This window comes from Cyanistes caeruleus, chromosome Z (genome assembly GCF_971803275.1).
Source record: "Cyanistes caeruleus chromosome Z, bCyaCae1.hap1.1, whole genome shotgun sequence".
Classification (NCBI taxonomy): Eukaryota; Metazoa; Chordata; class Aves; order Passeriformes; family Paridae; genus Cyanistes; species Cyanistes caeruleus.
Genome location: NC_141732.1, coordinates 53,094,271 through 53,114,942, shown reverse-complemented (window position 1 = coordinate 53,114,942; position 20,672 = coordinate 53,094,271). Strand labels below are relative to the sequence as shown.

At 37.0% G+C, this 20,672-nt stretch overlaps 1 protein-coding gene across 7 annotated transcripts in view; it reads left to right on the top strand.

Moving 5' to 3' along the window:
• UHRF2 (ubiquitin like with PHD and ring finger domains 2) overlaps positions 1-20,672 on the top strand; it is a 78,893-nt gene that overhangs the window by 44,361 nt on the left and 13,860 nt on the right. For 4 of the 7 annotated variants that reach the window (XM_023943460.2, XM_086867895.1, XM_086867894.1 and 1 more), the window contains exons 5-9: positions 2,375-2,484; positions 11,199-11,385; positions 14,351-14,474; positions 14,869-14,976; positions 18,530-18,634. In XM_023943460.2, the coding sequence (XP_023799228.2) occupies positions 2,375-2,484; positions 11,199-11,385; positions 14,351-14,474; positions 14,869-14,976; positions 18,530-18,634 (634 nt within the window). The remainder of the gene's footprint in view (positions 1-2,374; positions 2,485-11,198; positions 11,386-14,350; positions 14,475-14,868; positions 14,977-18,529; positions 18,635-20,672) is intronic. The other 3 variants (XM_086867898.1, XM_086867897.1, XM_086867896.1) reach the window with 1 other exon arrangement.

The window sequence follows — 20,672 nt, the reverse complement described above, 5'->3', positions numbered from 1 at the left end:
AGGTGCTTTTTAGCTTTCTGGGGAAATTGAAGGGGTGGGGGGAAAGGTAAGTTAAAAAGCTCAAAACCATAACACACTGTAGAGAGAGGAGAGGAAATATGTGTTCTTCCTAGATGCAGTTTTGCTTGTAGTAGAGATAGTGGTTATAGACTACACACAGATTTAGGATTTGCAGGATGCAAAAATCAGTGAAAAATATGCTTAAATTTGTCTGAAGTTTACTGGAATTTGAGAATATCAGTCATTTGTAGCTGCTGCATTAAGTATAAAATTTCATATTATGTGAAAGAAGTAATAATTCTCTGGTTTTGTTTTAAATTAGATCTACAACTTTGAGTTCTAAGTAAGTTCTAGAGGAATAACACTAATAATTGGGTATCTAATAATTGGATAGGCAGTCAAGCAGTGCTGTCAGTAAGAGAAGTTCTAACATAAATTTGTGGCATTAAAAAATGTCAGCATGTGTGTTTTGTTTTGTTTTTAAGTAATCTAGGAATAATAAGAAACACAGGACAGTTAATAAAAAGACTCCAAAGTCTGCAAAATAACCAGGGATATACTGATGCATTGAAAAGTTTGTTGAGTTTGTTGTTTCAGTTTTGCTGCCAAAAATTGTCCTACATCTTGTGCTTTCTATATTTGAATGTATTGTGCCTTTGTGATTGTGAATTGCTCAGTATTGTGGATAATTCAAAGTGTCTGCATGCTAAACCTAAGAGGTGTTACTCACAATGGTCAGAACTGCTTTAAAGTACTATTCCCTAGGGTGCAAATGGAGTTAATTCTAAATCCATTGTTTTCCTGATCAGGAAAGCAAACTGTTCTTTATCTGATGGATGTATTTGCATTGATGCAGCATTTATATATTCTGTTCAAATAGCCTAAATATTTGATATTTGCTAGCATTTGCTGTTTATGCATGGCACCAACAGTGGGGAATGTTTTTCCTCCAAAAACTGCTGGGAAAGAAAAAGGTCAAAATAAATACAGATGGCTAAGTAAACAGCTGTTGGTACACTTTAAAAGGCAATTAGAATTGATCAAGGCACAGGTTCCATGGAGACCTAAATACTGCAGTGTTCAGGGCCATGAAAAGGTGATTCGTTGTCTGTAGGTTTTCCCTGGCTTAATTTTTTTCTACCTTAGTTAGGTCATCTTGTGTCAGAATCTAAGAACTGGTAGTCAGCACAAAGGAAATGGTGAGAGCAGGCACAGAGGTAGAGCAGAAAACCACAGATTCCAGACTGAAGCCTGATGTTTCTGGAGATGTTCTGTTGTTGCAGTTATCCTTATTGAATATGAATCTAATAACTTGTTTTCCTATCTGTCTCTAGTCTAATTTTGTTTTGCAGATTAAACCTTTTTGTAGGGCTCTATCACCTGGCTGGCTTTCTTCAAAAGTATTGTTAAGTCACCTCTGTGATAGGTTCTTGCAGATATCCATCAGTATTTTATTATACTGAAAATTCCTGCTTACTTCTAGATCAGGTAGTAAATTGAAAATGGTAACAGAACAGGCAGTTGAGGAGAGCACAATATCATCCTGAGGAGGAAGGAAAAGGGAGGGCTTTACCATTGTTGGTGTCAATATGTCCATTTCTTCCTAGATAGGTTTCCATTTGAATTACAATCTGTGTAGATACAAAGATATTTTAATAAGAGTAGGTGAAAATCTTTGCGTTTAATATTTTCTAATTCTTTTCTAGAAGTCTTGTGGCATAATTGTTGTGGAGTCTTGGAATATTTGTTAGTACTAGTCACTGAGATTTTGCACTGAAACCTGACATTAGCAGGACTATTTACAATATATAATTCAGTACAGTATTGTTTGTGGCTTTCCAGAGTGGAGAAACAGTTAAAAGTCTTTTTGAAGACTTTTAAAAAAAAGTCTTTTTAAAAAAAGGCTTTTGAATTTTTCTGCTGCTTTTCTTGCTTTATGGGTTCCAACTATTTTTCTGTCTTATAGGTCACATTTCTGGTTTGTTTTTGATACTATACTTCTATAATAATGTTAGAGATACTGTATTCCAGAGGATATGGTTTTGTCTGGTCTGCTGTGTTCAGCCAATAAAAACCTTTTGAGGTTTTAGAAATGGAATTAAGCTGTATTGCATAACTGTCAGTAAAGACATACTGAAGTGCCAGACAGTCTGAGGATAATGGAGTAGTCTTTTCTTTAAATGAACACTAAATATGTGTTTTACTTTCTTTTGAGGAGTCACAGTGCTAGACTGATTTTTGTGTGTGAATTTGAAATACAGTGTCCTGTCAGTGATTGAAAAAAAGTCTATCTTATCGCTTAGGATTCAAGAAGTACAGAATCTAGGTCTGAGGAACTAAGTTGAATGTTCTTTTTATTCTTCTTGTTTTTCAGAGGTCCAGAAGACACAATAAATGATTGTAAAATCCTTTTTATAGAGGAAATGTACAAGATTGAAAAGCCAGGAGCCTATCCATTGACATTTGGGGATGGAGATTTCAAAAGTATGGACCTTTTAAATTATTTGAACATAAGTACAAATTGAGTGATGTTTCTTTAGATAATATCAGCATACAGAGGTAGTAGTAATAATTGGTTTGTGTTCAAGAAAGCAATTGAATTGAATAATTTTTAGATTTCTGTTTTCAAAGCATAGTTACTATAAGATGGCTGTTTTATTTGACATATTCAGAAACTCGTAATAGCTTAGTGCTGTCAGTCATAAATGGTGAAAAAGAGAAACAGCTGATAATGCTCTAAGTGAAAAGTACAGAATGAATTTGCAGCCTCATTTAAGTTCCTAGAGAGGTGTTCAGGCCACCAAAACTGCTGTTGCAACTGATATGTCATTCAAGCTTTTAATAAATTAATAAATGCCAAAAATAGAAATAGTTGGTAGTAATACACTTTAACTCTGTCATTATGTCAGGGAGAAGAAAAAAATATAAGGAACTTTGCACTAAAGCTGCTTGTACCATGAAAAAAAAGGGATAATTAATGTTTGTATTAGTTGAGCCTGCCAAACCTCCTTAACCTCCCCACAACCACAATAAGGAGTTAGTGGCAGTCTATCTAAAAAGTAGTGACATTTTATCCTAAGTTTGAAAATATATTGAAGTTAGGAGTGGTGAGTATTTGTGATAGCAACACTGAAGATTGAACTGTAGCTCTACAAATAGGTATTATTTAGATATAATTATATATTACATTCCTGACTCCATGCAATTTTTCAGAACCTTTGTAGGTGGCTCCCACTGCACAACAAGTCTGATTAATGTTTATTTGTTGTTTAAAAAAAAAAAATCACTGTTTTTCAGAGGAGCAAATACCATTCCCTGTGGTATTCTTAAAAGTAAAAATGTCAGTTTCTCAACTCATTATTCATTTTCATTATTTGAGAATTATTTCCCTTAGAAAAAATTACTTCCCTTTAGAAAAAAAAGAACTATCCACTCTTTTATTTTTTCTTGGTCACATTGAACGATCTTTTCAATATCTTTAAAGCATGTTTTGATTTTAAAAGATTTCTGTGTGAGAAAATTGAAAATCTACAAATACTAATCTGTGTTTAGATACTATTTATTTTGGAAGTATGCAACGTTTTAAATGGCATAAAAGAGTATTGCAGTTCATTTAATTCTTCCCTGCAGCTACTGTGTAGTGAATTAATTTTTTTAATTATGGGTTGAGGAAATGAGTGATTACTGTATTGCTGACTATACAAAATTGTCTATGATGGTGCTATTTGATGTGATGTGTTTACTTACAGAATCATTTAGATGGCAATAGACTCTTAAGACCATCAAGTCCACCAAGTGCCACAAGTGCTAAACCAAGTCCCTAAGTGCCACATCTACGTGTTTTTTGAACACTTCTAGGGGTGGCACTTCCATCACTTCAACATCTTCCAGTGCTTGACCATTCTTTCTGTGAAGCAGTTTTCATAGTAACCAATCTAAACCTCCCCTAGCCCCACTTCAAGCCATTTCCTCTAGTCCTTTGGACTGACCCTCACCTGGCTACAAATCAGGTAGCTGCAGAGAGCAATAAGGTCTCAGGTCCCCTGAGCCTTCTTTTCTCTAGAGTAAGCAACCCTAGCTCCTTGAGCTCTTCTCATAGGGCTTGTGCTCCAGAGCCTTCACAAGCTTCACTGCCCTTCTCTGGACACACTCTGGCACCTCAATGTCTTTCTTGGAATCAGGGATCCAAAGCTGAACACAGGATTTGAGGGGTGGACTCACCAATCTGTACTTTGTATGCTGATTGCCACTCTAATTGTTGCAGAGTCAAGACCTACATTGTCTAATATACCTCCCTCCTTCCAATGTTGATTGTTGTTTATTTGTAACCTCTTTGCTTAAACTACCCAAATACTGACATCTGTGTAGAGACTTGCACCTCTGTGTATGTTTCATTTTATTTTGTTCCTGGTCCCAATCTTATTAATTTCAACAGACTGTTTATAACCTTCATAAATAAATATCATTCACAAACATAATATTTTAAAGTGTAATCATGAAAAATAAATTTACCTTGGAATTCAGCCTTATTTCTTGAACTGCTCTTTTTCCTGAAGCCAGCACTCACCATACAACTCTGTTCATGTGATTCTGGTTTTTCAGCCAGGTCAGCTGTTTTGCCTTTGTTCAGGTATGCACACTGCACACAGTGGAGCTGGATGCTATAACCACCAGTGTAGTCCTTCCTTCTGGACTGTATTTAGAACCCTATTTGTACTAAAATGTGTACCTATATGTATATATAAAAAAATAAATATATATACAACTATCTATAAACACACTTAGCTTATGTACTATGGAAAGAGGCAGAATTTTATTACAATCATGGCAGATGAAATTAACATCATTATTTGGCCTTAAATATTCTATGAAATTGTTGCAAGCACAGTCAGCAAATGCACTGACTGTATTTTTGTCCATATTAAGCTACTGTCCATGCCCTTGTCAAAAGATAGAATGCCTACTATGGAAATAATCTTCATCAGATTAACAGTGTAGATTGTCTCTGCAGAAAAACTCTTATTTCTTGAGCAGGGTGACATAATAATTAGGGTTTGTATGTGTAAAGTGATGTCAATATAAATTCGGCAGTTACAATTAAAAATAGTAACTCTTTAAGTAATTAATGGCAGAAAAATTCTACAAATGGTAAAAGAAGTAAGGCTAAGTCTGTTAGAAAATTATATTCAAAACAAAAAAATCTAAGAAGCAATCTCTTTTTAAATATATTACAAATATTTATATGCAACATTCAAATAAGACCTAGGTATCAACATATATTACTTCCATCAGAATGCAAACTTGTGCTGACTATTTCTGCAAAAAAAAAGATAATTTGAAATTATTTATGCAACTAAATTCTACATTGGTGGTTGAGATGAACAGGCTTGTCTTCATGTGACCAATTGTGCAGCTATAGTTAGTGCATATGACTTACAACATGGTTAAAACAGAAATGTGGAAAATGAAAGTGATATTATGAAAATGACAGTTTGTAGTTTGTTTGTGTACTGAAGAAAGTAGAGAACTTCACCTATTGTTTAACCAAACTAAAATATGTAAGTATTTTTTGCTGTTTTCCTATTTAAATAAAAATCACTACTAACCTTTTACCTAAGAAACTGGTTTTGTAACTGAAACCAGTTAATTACATAGGCCTAAACAATGTATGATGCTTAGAGATACAGAAAAATATGCTGTTTCATGTTGTCTATTATTTATTGGCTGAGGTAGGCTATTGGGTTTCCATAGGGAGTGCTCAATCATCACTTTTAAAATTTTTCAAAGGAGTTAACAGTTATCTGAGATTTCTTAGTCTGACTTGAATTGTTATTGATGCCTTGCACAGATTGTGAATTTTATGTAGCTGTGCTGGAAAATGCTCAGGTTTGTTTATCAGCACTCACAAAATTCTTCCATTCTCTTCAAATGAACCTTGGGAGATAAATCTCAAACTAATGGAATCCATTTGGATAGCATGTTATGTTTTCTAGGCTACACTTCTCCTAGAAAAGCAATATTGTCATAGATTTTGGAGTCTTTTTAGAAATATATATTTAAGTGTACCTTTGCCTCTAAGACTTTGCAAAATAGTCACTGCTGGTAGCTTTACATATTTATTTATCAGGTTTTCCAGTCAGTACCTTCTATCTGCAGCTGGTAATCTTCCTTCTTCAGCGATACTTTTATACTCTTAAGTTTTAAAGTTTTTTATCTTAAAAACAATGGTTCAAACAGCATTGTTTTTGCACTTCTTATCATAGAATGGTTTTAGTTGAAATGGACCTTTAAAGATCTAGTCCTACCTCCCTGCCATGGGCAGGTGTATTTTTCATTAAATCAGGTTTCTCAAAGTCCCATTCAACCTGACATTGACAGGTTCCAGGGATGAGGCATCCACACTTTCTCAGGGTAACCTGTATCAGTGTCTCATCACCCTCACAATAAAAGATTTCTTCCTTGTATCCGGTCTAAATCACATTTCTTTCAATTTAAAATTGCTTCTTGTTATCATTATTGTTGCTTTCTGTCATTATTGATCTTGGTAAAAAAATCTTTCACTGTCTTTCTTATTATTTCTTTTAAGTATTGAAAGGTCACAAAAAGATATCCCTAAAGCCTTCTCTTGCCCAGGCTGAATACATCATCTCTCTCTCAGCTTTTCTTCACAGGAGATGTGTTCCAGCCCTCTGATCATTTTCATGATCCCCTGGACCTGTCATAACAGTGGTTGGAAGGAGTATTCAGGGAACTACAGGCCCGTCAGCCTGACCTCAGTGCTGGGGAAGGTCATGGAGCAGATCATCCCAAGTGTCCTCACGCGTACCTGTGCAGGACAACCAAGGGATCAGCCCAGCCAGCAGGGGTTTGTGAAAGACGTCTTAAGCTTGACGTGATCTCCTTCTATGATAGGGTGACCCTACCTAATGGTTGAGCAAAAGGCTGTGGATATTGTCTACCTGGACTTTAGTAAAGCCTTTAATACTGTTTCCCACAGCATTCTTCTGGAAAAACTCTCTGCTCATGGCTCAAACAGGCACATGGTTCATGGGGTAAAAACCTGCCTGTATGGCTTGGCTCAGAGATTGCTGGTAGATGGAGTTGCATCCAGCTGGTGGCCAGTCACCAGTGATGCTCCCCAGGGCTCAGTAGTATATTACCTGGATGGGGAGATTGAGTGCACCCTCAGTTTGCAGATGACACCAAGCTGTGTGGGAGTGTTGATCTGCTGGAGGGCAGGCAGGCTCTGCAGAGGGATCTGGACAGGCTGGATCATGGGCCAAGGCCGTGCTGTGAGGTTCAACAAGGCCCAGAGCTGGGTCCTGCCCTCGGGTCACAACAGCCCCAGGCAGTGCCACAGGCTGGGGCAGAGTGGCTGGAAAAGCTGCCCAGAGGAAAAGGCCCTGGGGGTGCTGGTGACAGCAGCTGAACAGGAGCCAGCAGTGCCCAGGTGGCCAAGGAGGCCAATGGCATCCTGGCCTGTGCCAGCAATAGTGTGGAGCAGGAGCAGGGCAGGGATCTGTACTCATCACTGGGGAGGCCACACTTTCGTTCAGTTCTGAACCTCTCACTCCAAAGAGGACACTGAGGTGCTGAAGCAAGTCATAACATGTGTCTGAGAGTACTGATTAGATATTAGGAAAAATGGGAGGGATTGTTAAGCATTAGACCAAGTTCCCCAATGAAGTGATCACCATCCCTGGTAATGTTCTAAAGGTGAGTGGATATGGCACTTGAGGACATGGTTTAATGCTGAACGTGATAATGGTGCTAGGTTGGTAGTTAGACTTCAGGATCTAAAAGGTATTTTTTTTGAACTTTAATGATTCTTTGATTCTGTGATGAACTGCACTGCTTAGTTTGGTGTCACCTACAACCTTATTGAGGGCGCACTCAATTCCACTGGGTATGTCATCAATTCAGATAGAAAATAATAGTGTTACCATTACGACCCTTAAAGAACACCACTCCTTAATGGATTTCACTTTTACATTGAACCATTGGGTATGTACCGTTCACTCTTTGAATGTGGCCATCTAATTAAGTCCATATCTATTTACCATTTCATTCATCAAACCCTTCTCTCTTCAGTTTAGCAGCAAGAATGTAAGGCAGTTATAAAGCTAGAGAGTGTCACAAAGGAGGGTCACAAAGTACAGGCTGTGAAGGGCCTTGAAGGGAAGACTACAAGGAATATCTGAGGTTGCCTGGTTGTTTAGCCTGGAGAAGAAAGGACGGAGGGCAGTCATCATAGTCTACAACTTCCTCATGAGGGGAAGGGGAGGGCCAGACACTGATCCCTGTGACCTCTCACTGACCATTGACAGGACCTGAGGGAATGGCTTGAAGCTGTGTTTAGGTGTCCAAGCATCCTCTGGGTGAAGAACCTTTTCCAACCTGGAGGTTCTTCACCCAGAGAGTGCTTGGACACTTAAACAGGCTCCCTAGGGAAGTGATCACAGCACCAAGCCTGGCAGGGATTCAAGTAGTTTTTCAACAATGTTCTCGCATATGGAGGGATTCTTGGGATGTCCTCTGCAGAGCCAGGAGTTGGACATGAGTGATTCTTGTGGATCCATACTTCCTCATGATATTCTATAATTCTGTGATTTTATGTTAAGAATATTGTGAGGGTCTAAATAAAAGGCCTTACAGACCGGTAAATGACATTTATAGTTCGCCTTTGACAATTAATGCATTCTCTCCATGGTGAAGGGCCACTGTTCTAAACAGGCACTATTTTCCCTGCATGAAGCTATTTTGGCTGTCTTTAACCAGCCCTCTGTTTTGCACATGTTTTGATATGTCTTCCAGGAGTCTCTCTGCTCTGTGATCTTACTGGGCATTGAGATGAGGCTGAGTAGTAAATAATTCCTGGGTTCCTGCTTATTACCCTTTTTTAAAAGGATTGAAATACTCCTTTTTCTCCAGTCACTGAGAGCTTACCCTGACTGCCATGGATTTTCAGACATGATATGGCAGCCATGGCTTTTTATACATGATGGACAGTGGCTTAACAACTACATTAAACAATTCTCTCAGGATCCTGGGACGCATCTTCTTGGGTCCCATGGTCATGTCTATGTTCAGGTTTTCAGATGTTTTGGAACCTGATTGGCTCTTACACCAATCAGTCAACACACTTCAATCCCCCAGTTCCTCTCTTGAGGTTCGGGGACTTGAGAGATATGGGAAGAGTGATTACTAATGAACAGAGGCAAACAAAATTGCTCAATTTGTACCTCAACCTTCTCCGTGTCAATTGTCATTAGTTCTGTCTCATTTTGGGGGACAGAGGGGAGGATGGGCTTGTGTTTTCTTCAATCTTCCATTTCTGACCAACATGCCTATAGAAGCCATTTTTACTATTCTTTGTATCCCTTGCCAAATTCAGCTCCAACTATACCTTAGCTTTCTTAATTTCTTAATCATCCCTCCACAACCAGACAGCCCTGCTCTTTTCTTGGATTCCTGTCCATGATTCCATGTCCAGTGCTTTTCCTTCTTGTATTTCACTTTGTCCAGGAGGTCTTTACTGAGCCATGCTGGTCTCCTGCCTTCTGTGCCTGAACGCTCACTGGTGGAAACTGAGAGATCTTGGGCTCTAAGAGAAATGTCCTTAAAGATCTGAGAGTTCTGTTCTGCTCCTGAGTGCAGTTTTTTGGAGGGTCCCATCCACTAATTCCTTACATAACTAGAAGCTCAGGTCCTCAAATTCAGAGTACTGATTTTCTTTGGCCCATGATCCCTGAGGTCATGAATTCCACTCAGACATGATCACTTCAGCCCAGACTTCCGCTGATCCTGACCTCTCCAGTTAGTTAATCCGTGTCAGTAAGCAGCAGGTGCACTTCTCTGTCACCTGGGGTAAGAAATTATCCGTGATGCTCTCCAGGAGTCTCCAGGACTGCTTATATCTTGCTGAGCTGCTTTTCCAGCAGATGTCAGGGACTGTCCTGACAAGTCCCTTCAGCTGGATCAGAATCTGCCAGAGTGATGCTTCCTGCAGGTGAAGTAACAAGGTTTTGTCAACAGGGTCCCTTCGATTGAGTGGTGGGTAATAAACACAAACCATGAGATTTCCTTTATTGGATTGGCCTCTGATTTTCAAGCTCTTGACCTGGTTGTTGCTGTTTTTCAAAGACAGTTTTGTGCAATCAAGTCTATAGAGATGACAAGTTGCCTGCCGCTCCTTCCTTTCCTGTCCATTCTGAACAGTTTGTAGCTGTCAATTGGAGAGCTACAGTCATGTGATGTATCCCACCAAGTTTCAGTGTTTGTGATTAGATCATAGCTTTCCAGTCACTTCCAATTCATCTGGTTGTCACTCATGCTACATATGCTAGTGTACAGACATTTTGACTGGGTTATCAACTGTGTCAGCATTTTAGATGAAAAAGCTCTAGTTCTTTTGAGGCATTTCACACATGTTCCCCTATCAGTTTTTAATTCATCAGCAGCTCCTGACTCTTCTTTGTTAATCAAAACCCTATCCTCTTCCCGCTCTAAGTCTAGTTGGTTCTGCCTTCGAAGATAAAGTATTGTTCAAGGTCCTCCAGAAAGACTGCAGATACAGCACAATGCTTGGCATTCCAGTCCCCCTTGCTTAACTTTCAGTCCAGAGTTTCTCATCACAGAGATTTACCCTGATAACTTACAACTGCAGGGATCACTTTCCCTGTAGTGTCTTCAGTTGGGAGGGCATACTTTTCTTCAGTAGAAAGGGGCTTGGATTTCTGCAAATTCTTAGTCATTAATTTCCTTCTCAGTATATTTAGGAAAAATGTTTAAGTATCCAGAATTCCTCTGGATACATCAAGAATCCACCTCATATTTCTATTCAAGAATATACTCCTGAAAGAAATATTTACTTTCATTGCTTATGTTATCCAAGCTAACTTACAAGGATCTGATAAGCTGTATAGCTTCAAAAGACAACAAAGCTCCATCTTTAGGGAGAATGTGCAGGTGCATCTTGGGAACAGGAGAAAATAAAGAGAAGCTGATGATAAATCATGTTTTTTATGGCTTGTTTATACAGCAGAAGAAATCTTGTTAAGCCTTGATAAATAGCACGTTGTAAGAAAAGAAGCATTTTCAAGAGAGCAGTGTTCATGTTCAGAAATAATTACTTCTTTAGATACAGTAATGCACTTTTCTGAGATACATGGCATTTGACATTTCTTTGTTTTTGACAGGAAAAAGTGGCCCTGAATGCAAGCACTGTAGGGCTGATCCCGATAAGGAGTGCCGATTTTGTTCGTGTTACTTGTGTGGTGGCAAACAAGATGCTCACATGCAACTCTTGTGTGATGAATGTAATATGGCTTATCATATATACTGCCTGAACCCTCCTTTAAGCAAGATACCAGAAGATGAAGACTGGTAAATATACAAGGATGATTTACTTACCTATATTCACATTCTATACATGTTACCTTTTTGATATTTGCACCTCATGAGAGAAAATACTGAAGATGTTTTTAAATTCTGGGGTGTTTTCATCCTACTTAATATAAGGCTTATGTTTTCTGTCAAGATAATTCTTTTAAATCATTCACAACGGATTAGTAGTAAGCTTTAATAGCCATTATGAAATTTCAGGACTGGTATGTTCAATTTATTCATTATGATCATTATGATCTTCTGTGACATTATCTGATCTGATTGTATTTATCAACAGTTGTTCCTCAGCCTTTTCATTTCTCAAAAGCTTCACTGCTTGAGCAATTCTCTTATGCTCACTCTCTGCCCCTTCATCCTCTGTACCTGCTGCTGCCCCTGTGCTCTTTGTTGCCTCTACTACATTCATTTTTCATGCTGTGGAAGGACCACTACATTGCTATTCTTCATTTATTATGTAATAACTCTTACATCTTTATTATCTGTCTACAATTTACACTGTTCATATTTATCACCTTCCTATGACTTACTTGAGATGCTAATCCTTTATAAATGAGTAATAAATAGAACTTTATTCTAATAAAGTTTTCCGTAGACTTCGTTGAATGTCTAAGATGTCTATGAGTACATTACATGGAATCTCTTTTAACCTTATGATTTTATGTAAGAATCTATGTGAATTTTTTGGATGTTATAACTTTCTTTGTAAATTAATAACTCAATCTCCTATACCGCACTGGATTCCATAATGTTTATTGGTTAGTGCTTGGTGGTCTTCCTGTTTTCTGGGGCAACTATCCTCACAGGAAAGAACTTCTTACTAAAATCTAAACTATCTAGAAGGTGCTATAAGGTCTTCCTCAAGCCTTTTCTCCAGACTGAACAGCCCCAACTCTCTCAGCCTGTCTTCATAGCAGAGGTGCTCTACCCCAGCTGCCTGGTGGGGCTACATGGTGGCCCCCTCTGGGTTCTTGTCAGCAGGTCCATATCTTCCTTGTGTTGGGTTCCCCAGAGCTGGATGCAGCACTGCAGGTGGGGTCTGACAAGACCAGAGTAGAGGGGTGGAATCATTTCCCTTGACCAGCAGCCCATGCTGCTTTGGATGCAGCCCAGAATGAGAGTTGGCTTTCTGGGTTCCCAGTGCACATGGTTGCGTAATAGTAATAAGACTTTTGATCACGAACACCTCTTCCTCTCCAGAGCTAGTCTTGGTCCATTCTCCAAATTATGAATTTCTGGAAGTTTAATTCATGTAGTTAAAATTTATTGGAAAATTGCTGTCAAGCTTTTTAGCTTGTTTTTGTTCACTGTATAACTAAGAATAGGAGTCTGAAGATCTATATATGTAAGTAGATAGCTGAATCTGTGGATGAAGTCACAGGGTGGTAGAGGTACAGTTGTGGACCTGGCTTATCTGAACTACTTTTGGAATGCTTAACGTCACCAGCCCTACACTGTCTTAATGCTTGTCATTATATGTGCATTTACACTGGGCAAAGCAGCATCTCCTGCCAAAGAATAAGTTTGTGCTCTCCCTTCTTCTTGCATACTAGCAAAGAGTCATTGTTGTCTGATTCTTAATTTAGGAACAGTTTGTTTTAGAACTGGAAGTACTTCCATTTTGTGTTTTTAGAGTATAAAATCCAGCAAACTCTCTTCAGGGGTTAAGCCTTCAGTTTGGGAAAGGATAAGTTTATCTCCTGGACATTAAGTCCCTTGGTATGTGAAACAGTACTTAGTATTCCCTACAAGATTCTCTTTAAAAGTTGTTAAGGTAATGTTACCATATCAAGAAACATGGAATTTACTATGTGACTTCACCTAGTTAATTCACCTTGTGAATTTGCATTATGTCATGTTTGTTCTTATTACTGGTCTTATATCCTTTTTCTGTAAGTAGCTGTAATACCTGTCAAAGTCATAGTGTCAGACAATTTCAGCATCTTACATTATTATTTTAAATCTACATGGCCTCATTCTTTTACTGGTCCAACACCTTCATTGAGATAGTGAAATCTATTCCTGTAGACCTTAATCATTAATTATTCTATTCATATCCGCATAGAAAACTTAATAAATTCAAAACAGCAATAATACTAGTATTATTTACTGTATTTAAAGTACCTGAACGAGGTACTTTAAATACCTCTGTTACCTGAACGAGGTTATCAATGTCAGTGTAGATTAGGCTTCCCCTTCTAATGGTGTGTGGGCCAAATCGAGCCTATGGGAGCCAGAAACATGGACATGCCTTTGTATTGTTGTTTTTGGACTGGAATGTTGTTGGAAACAGCAGATGACCACTGTTGTCCTTTTCTCTCTCTGCTGTAGTAAATGTATACTAGCATCTCTGCTTTCCTACCAGAATGGATTTGTGTTAGTTGGAGTGAGCATTATATTCCAAATGGCTTCAGTGTTGTGGAGTAAGTGAGTGTGTGTTTGTAAGTTTCTATACACACTGCGTCATACCTTGGCTCTGCTTGACATTCAGCAATCTGCAGTAAAATTTGTTGCACTACCAGCAAAAAATAAGGGTAGTCTGGGAAACACACAGAAACAGACCATGAGTACTGGTTAGCAGCATACTCTAATCTCAGCTGTCTTCTCCTTTATATGATGTAAATGAAGGAAGACTAAATGAAGAGAGAATACAGGAGACATGGGGACCTCTCACATATCATGTGAGAAAAAATATATGAATGTATGTTTTGCAACTAGCACTCTACCTTTAAAGATACTGAAAAACCCCTTTTTATAAAAAGTTGACAGTATTTGTTCACATTGAGTTCATTTTTTTAAGCCGTAGACTTCAGCTGCTTAAGACTGGTATATGCTTGCTAACTTGAAACATTCAGTCAAAATAAAGAAATGGACACTATTTTGGCTACAAGAAATGTATTGCCATTATTATGAAGTTAATTGAGAATTTACTAAAACCTTTTTTTAGGTATTGTCCTTCCTGCAAAAATGATTCTAATGAAGTTGTAAAGGCTGGAGAAAAACTCAAACAGAGTAAAAAGAAAGCAAAGATGCCATCTGCCAGTACTGAAAGCCAGAGAGACTGGGGAAAGGTAGAGTGTGTTTTAGAAATAGCTGTTACTCTGATTTTTCATGTATGTGCTACATCTGTAATTCTGCTTACATATGCACTACACAAAATTCAGTACTGGGTTGCACAGACAACAAGACAATGTTTATTCCTACCCACTGTTTACTGGCAGTTAAAGCAGTGGAAGGATTATTGAAGTGACTAGAGGTAAAAACAAAAAAAGACAACCCCCAACTCCCCTCCCAAACCCATAACCACATATTACTTAATTTAACATTCCTTTTAACAATTGTTAACATATTTTGAAGTATGTGTTCATTAAAATAGACAGATTTCATGACCTCTGCATTGAATTTACAAATAGTCTCCAGTATTGTAATTCATTTGTCTGATTGCTTTTGTCTGTATACTTTTAGGGCATGGCCTGTGTTGGTCGCACTAAGGAATGCACTATTGTTCCTTCAAATCATTATGGGCCTATACCTGGTGTTCCCGTTGGGACAACCTGGAAATTCAGAGTTCAGGTAGGTTGTTTTAGTATTAGCTGTAGTTGAAGGAAGTAGGAATAATAATGAATGGGTTGGGCACTAAAATAAGTATCAGTTGACAATTTTCAGTTTCACCAGGACTAAGCAATGCAAATACATTATGATTCCAATATTAGAATTAACGCTGATAGTAGTGACAGTTGAAGTATACTGATTTTACCATACAACTTTTTGATACAACTTTGTATAAAGTCTGTTGGAATTAGGATAAACATAATTCACATGTTAAAATTTTTAAGTGTAATCAGTAGTGGCTAGATTTAAGTATTTTCTGAAGAGTTTTCTTCACATGAACTGATTATCCCATGCATGGGATGTAGACTGAAGATTTTGAAAACATTATGTGTTAACAATTGACTCTGTAGGTGTCTTCGGTCATATGTAATGGATATCCAAATCTGCTTTGTAGGCTGATGAACAACTTAAACCTATGTAAGCCTGTACTGCTACTGAAAGTCACTGTATATTCAGCTCATGGTATTTTTTTTTGAACTGTCTCAATTTCTGTTTCAAATATTCCTTAGACTCTTTGGTAAATGAGGTTTGTAAAAAACTGGTGGAAAAATAATCCCATCTGGAGTAGATTGGGGGCTAATTTTCCCAGTCTGTTTCGCATTTTGGTTATGTAAGCACAGTGCCAATACTCAATGGGGCAGGAAAAAACAAAGCAGGGAGGAGGGGACAGCTGTGTTTTGTGCCAGTACTGATTTTTTTTCTGGTTTTGTAGTGTCCAGAAAGCTACAAACTTCCTCCAAACTCTTTTGCTCCAGCCTGATCCAATTGGAATGATTTTTATTTTTTAGTTGTTGTTTTTAGTAACGAAAATACATATTTCTTTGTTTTCTAAATCGGTTGTCTTTCTGCCTGTCACAATTCTTTGTCTCTTGCATGTGTAAATGATTGGAACTAAGTATTGGAATATTTTCTCTCTTATTTGGAAGAATAAAACCAGAGGTTTTTAAGCTGCTTGAGGAGGGACAAAACAAAAGTCAAAAGCCTCTTCTGATTTGTTTAATGTACTTTTCATCACTTGCTTTCTTTTTGCTAGGTACCAGATTATGTAAAGCCTAATACATAAGTGAACTTTCTAAAATCACTTAGGCAAACTCAAAGTATCAAAATCAATTCCTATTTTCACTGCTTCAATAGTAATTGGAATTACTAGTTTACCTTTTCATTAGAAATTCTGTTGGTAAAACAAAAGCTAATTCTTTTCAAGTATTTCTGGTATTGGTAGGAAAAAGAAACACAATTAGAGTTCTGCTTTCATCAGAAAATCTGTCAAAAATGTTTCTTATATATATATACACTATATATATTATATATAATATACTTACTATATAGAGTATATATACTGTATATATATGTATGGACTAAATATCAAAAGACAATTACCATTTATGCATAATTAATTTACTTTGGGTACAAACTAAACACTTCGTCATTTTTTTAAAAAAATTGAAACCCTTTCTATGTAGAAAGTTAAATTACACTTCTGTTTCTCATATGAGCTTGTCTTTTTTATGAAAAAATTAGATTGTCTCCGCTAATCCGTGAGAATTTAGAGACTGTATGAGAATTTAAAAACTTTATTTCTGATTTGTGTAGTTTTTTTATGACAAAAACTCTGTTTTCCATAGAAGGAAATTGACTAAACATTACTTCGGAGAGAGTATCTGAACAGCATCTTTGTCATGAATTATTTATCAGTGTTCATCTTTCATGAATCACCTACTAGAAACCTGAATTTAATTGATGAAACCTGGAAATGGAAAGAAGGGAGGGAGGGAGGGAGGAATGAATTAAAGGATGTTTGATACAGCAGGAAAGAGGAATACAATAGTACGGCTTTTTTATTCAGCATACGCACAAATGGTGTGGAAAAACTGGCAAGTAGCTGATAAATGTGAGTTTAAAAGTTGTTGTGGATTGCAAACATGGGGCTGGCAAGAGTTCTAAGTGTGTAATTTGTAATTGGTTTTCAGCTACCTAATCTTCTTGTTATTTAGCAATGAGATATTCTAATAGTTAATTTTGAAAAATATGTCATTTTAATGGTGATCAGGAAAATAAATCAATTACTAAATTTTCATGAAATGAAGGGTCATTTGAAGGAAAATAAATTAAATTATTGTGAAAAGCAACCAGGACAAATAAAGGAATGGAATGGCTTTCATTCATTTGGAAAATGTTGAAAATTTTGTGGGGTGTAGATGACTACAAAATTATGTACAGTATATAAAAAGTGAGACCAGTATACATACTTCTGTAATGTCAAATTTTGTAAACTGTTATGAATAAAATATCAGCTTTTCACTCCAAAGTGGCTAGAAGTGGTGCTAGTTCATATGACGAGTGGTACTACTGTGAACTCTTCTGTATCTTAAATACTATGAATCCAAAAGTCTTCATCAGAATAGGAAGATAGCCACAGACAGCTGGATCCCAAGAAACTGTTTAAGGAAGTATTATTGTGTCCTTGCATAGCTTTCATACTGTGCACAGCTCTAATCTGTTGTTAAAAAGTGTATTTTTGACTAGCTGGATCTTTGATGTATGTGTTGTGAAATTTCAAGAGTATAGCAGAATATAGACTTCCATGAAAGCTGCATAGAACTGTAGGTTGGGAAAAGGAGTTCAAGAGTGCAAAAAGGAGAATGAGAAAAGCAGGCAAAATCAAGGTCTGGAAGAACATATGATGGTAGAAAGAAGTAGTGCTGGAAGCCTTCATTCTACCAACAGTATTTTTTGCATAACATACTGAGAAAATGCATAATTTAATATGTAGTCTCTTCTTATATGTGAAGGTTGTTTATGGGGCTTTTCTACTAATCAGTAGTTTTAAACCATTATTAAATAAACTTATGTGGGACAGATGCTCCAGCAGACTTTAATGATGTTGCCAGATTATGCTACAGCTGTAGCTTTCAGGTGGTCAGGTGGCAAATTACTTGAATATTTATTACAGAGAGTTATCCTGGTTGGAGAACTAGTCTATGATCCATATGGTGTTGCAATGGCTTCTTCTGTTTCCTTAGGCAGTATGATAATATTCCTTTCCGCTGGTTACATTTACAGCATGTTACCTTAAAAGCCCCTGACAAAATGATCTTTACACTGGGATCTTCCTTGGTTAAAAACTGTAAAATGGTACCAAGCTGGTAGATGTCCTTCTCCTCTGAATTGTCCTAAATGACTGTGCAAGTGGAGTATAGCAGTGAGTACAGACCTGCGTACTTAATGCTTATGGAAAAGATCTTGGTGATTTTCCCCAAAGAAGAAAGCTTACCATTACGTCTTTCAGTGTCACCACTGTCCGACATTGTCCTGCTGGTTTTCTGGATGTTCTTACTTTTCATTTTTCATCCTAAAGAAGTGGAATTCACACCTTTAACAGCAGTCTTGCATTAACTGTTGACACAGAAACCTCTGTAAAATATTTTATGCAGAAAACTGATTGTTAAAAGTGGTTGTAGGTGACTGGGTTTTTAAAAAAAATTGCTATGAGCTGGTGTTTTTCTGTTTCCAGGTGAGCGAAGCAGGTGTTCACAGACCCCATGTTGGTGGAATCCATGGACGCAGTAATGATGGAGCTTACTCACTCGTACTAGCTGGGGGATTTGAAGATGAAGTGGTATGTCATTCATGCAAGCAATGGTCTTGCTGTTCTGAAGCATCACATGTATCAATGTTTGTAACTATAGAGTTATACTTGGTATTTAATCTAAAACTACTGTTTAGGCAGACATGACTGTGGGAAAAAACAGCTACTACTGATAAATTAAGTAGTTCTTACTATTTTGGAGAGAAAAATCTTACCAAATCTTAGAGTGCTTATGCTCAGATTTATATTAAAGTGAAATATCAGTTACCACTGGATTTGACATTGTTTAGGGTTGTTACATTTCAGTATACTTTTGGGGTCTGAATTGAGTGTAATATAAAATCTGAGAGTGTAATTATGTGCAAATATTATGGTATATGTTCTTCTTTTGCCACAATTGATTGCATTCCGAACAGTATTTCTAAATATATGATACATTTATTTTAATGAAGCAAGAATAAAATATATGTGTTACTTGATACTATGAAGTTCTGAAGTTTCTTGGGTCCTGCTAATGAGCACTTTCAGAACTTCTTAACAAAGTCTCAGAATCTTGTGCTATGATCCCAAAAGGTGCTGAGACAAAATCCTACTTCAGTGTTAACATCTAAGTAGAGCAACAAAAGCAGTTATACTGCTAAACAAAAGAGTAACTGCTTTCAATTTTCATCTCATGGTGTTGACAAACATTTATTTGTGAAGAGATTACTGTTTTCTTCAATTAAACAATGTTTACACAAGGTACATCCCTTCCTGCAGTTCCAGTCCATCAGGTGGAATTTTCTGGATCAGGTGAAGGATAATGCAGTAAGCAACCTGTTTTTCAAAATGCGTGTGACTGTCAATCAAAAGGAAAAGGGCAGTAAAGAAAAAAAAATGCATATGAATGAAATAGCATTGGAATGTGCTATATTCTTTGCCAACAGCATCAACCAGCAGCTGCTGCAGAGTATTGCCTCTGAAGGAGTGTGTGTCTCTGTTTGAACAAGTGTCATGAGGAGGTACTTGGTGTTTGGGTGTAGTGTCCTTAGCGTCTGTCCCAGCCCCTCAGCTGGGGACAGCTCTCAGACCCTGAGAACACTATTTCACAGTAGCTGTATCTGCTATCCTGGGATGCTGTGGACTCCTCTTTGTATTCTTTTTGGTAATACTCATGTCCCCTTATTTCTGAGGTGGTAATTATTCAGTTCAAAGTATGTAGTAAACTTAGTTGGATCCTTTGCATGCCTTTTCAGTTAACTTAAGTGATGTTGTGAATATGTGGTTTTGTAGACACCTAAGTACTGTTATGGTCTAAAAGACAAATACTTTTGAAAAGGCATGGTAGGAGAGAAATGTTTTAGAAAATACCCTAAAAAATTTTATGAATATCATATGAAACTAATAACACAAGGGATTTTTTTTCCCAGTAACATTATTGAAGTTAATTTTTTCTTCTCCTTTCATGTGCCAGATTTTATCTTCCAATTTACTTCCATTTTCCTGTTTTTTTTTAAAAAGGTTAAGAGATTAAACTCCTGTAAGAATATGCACAAAAAAATGAGTTCTTATAAGTATCCTAAGTACAGTATCTAATTAATTTGAGATGTGAAATTTGAGATTTATTTATTTAAAATAAAATATACACATAAAAACCTCTGCTCACATCTATTCATTTTATTGTATGAGTACCAAAAAAGAGAAGTAACTCTTACTGAATTTCAATGGTGCAACAAATATGTTTATGTGTATGCTTTTATAAAATTGAGAAATAAATAAATTCATTTTGGAGAATTATTATACTATTTATAAACTTTATGCACTATTTATGCACACTGATGATGTGTGCCATCTTAATGCACTTCTTATTGCTTTAAATCAACAAAGCCACATTGGGGTAAAGTAATTACAAAATTACATTGCAGGAAACAGAATTCATTGTGTAGCTTTAGATCATGACATTTTTATACCATGCCTTTAGAAATTTATAATCCTAGAGACCCAGAATTGTCTCCAGTTTTACTGAAGTTCGGATGTTCTGGATGTATTGGAGTACTCATTATTAACAAGTTTTATCAGTTCTGTCAGA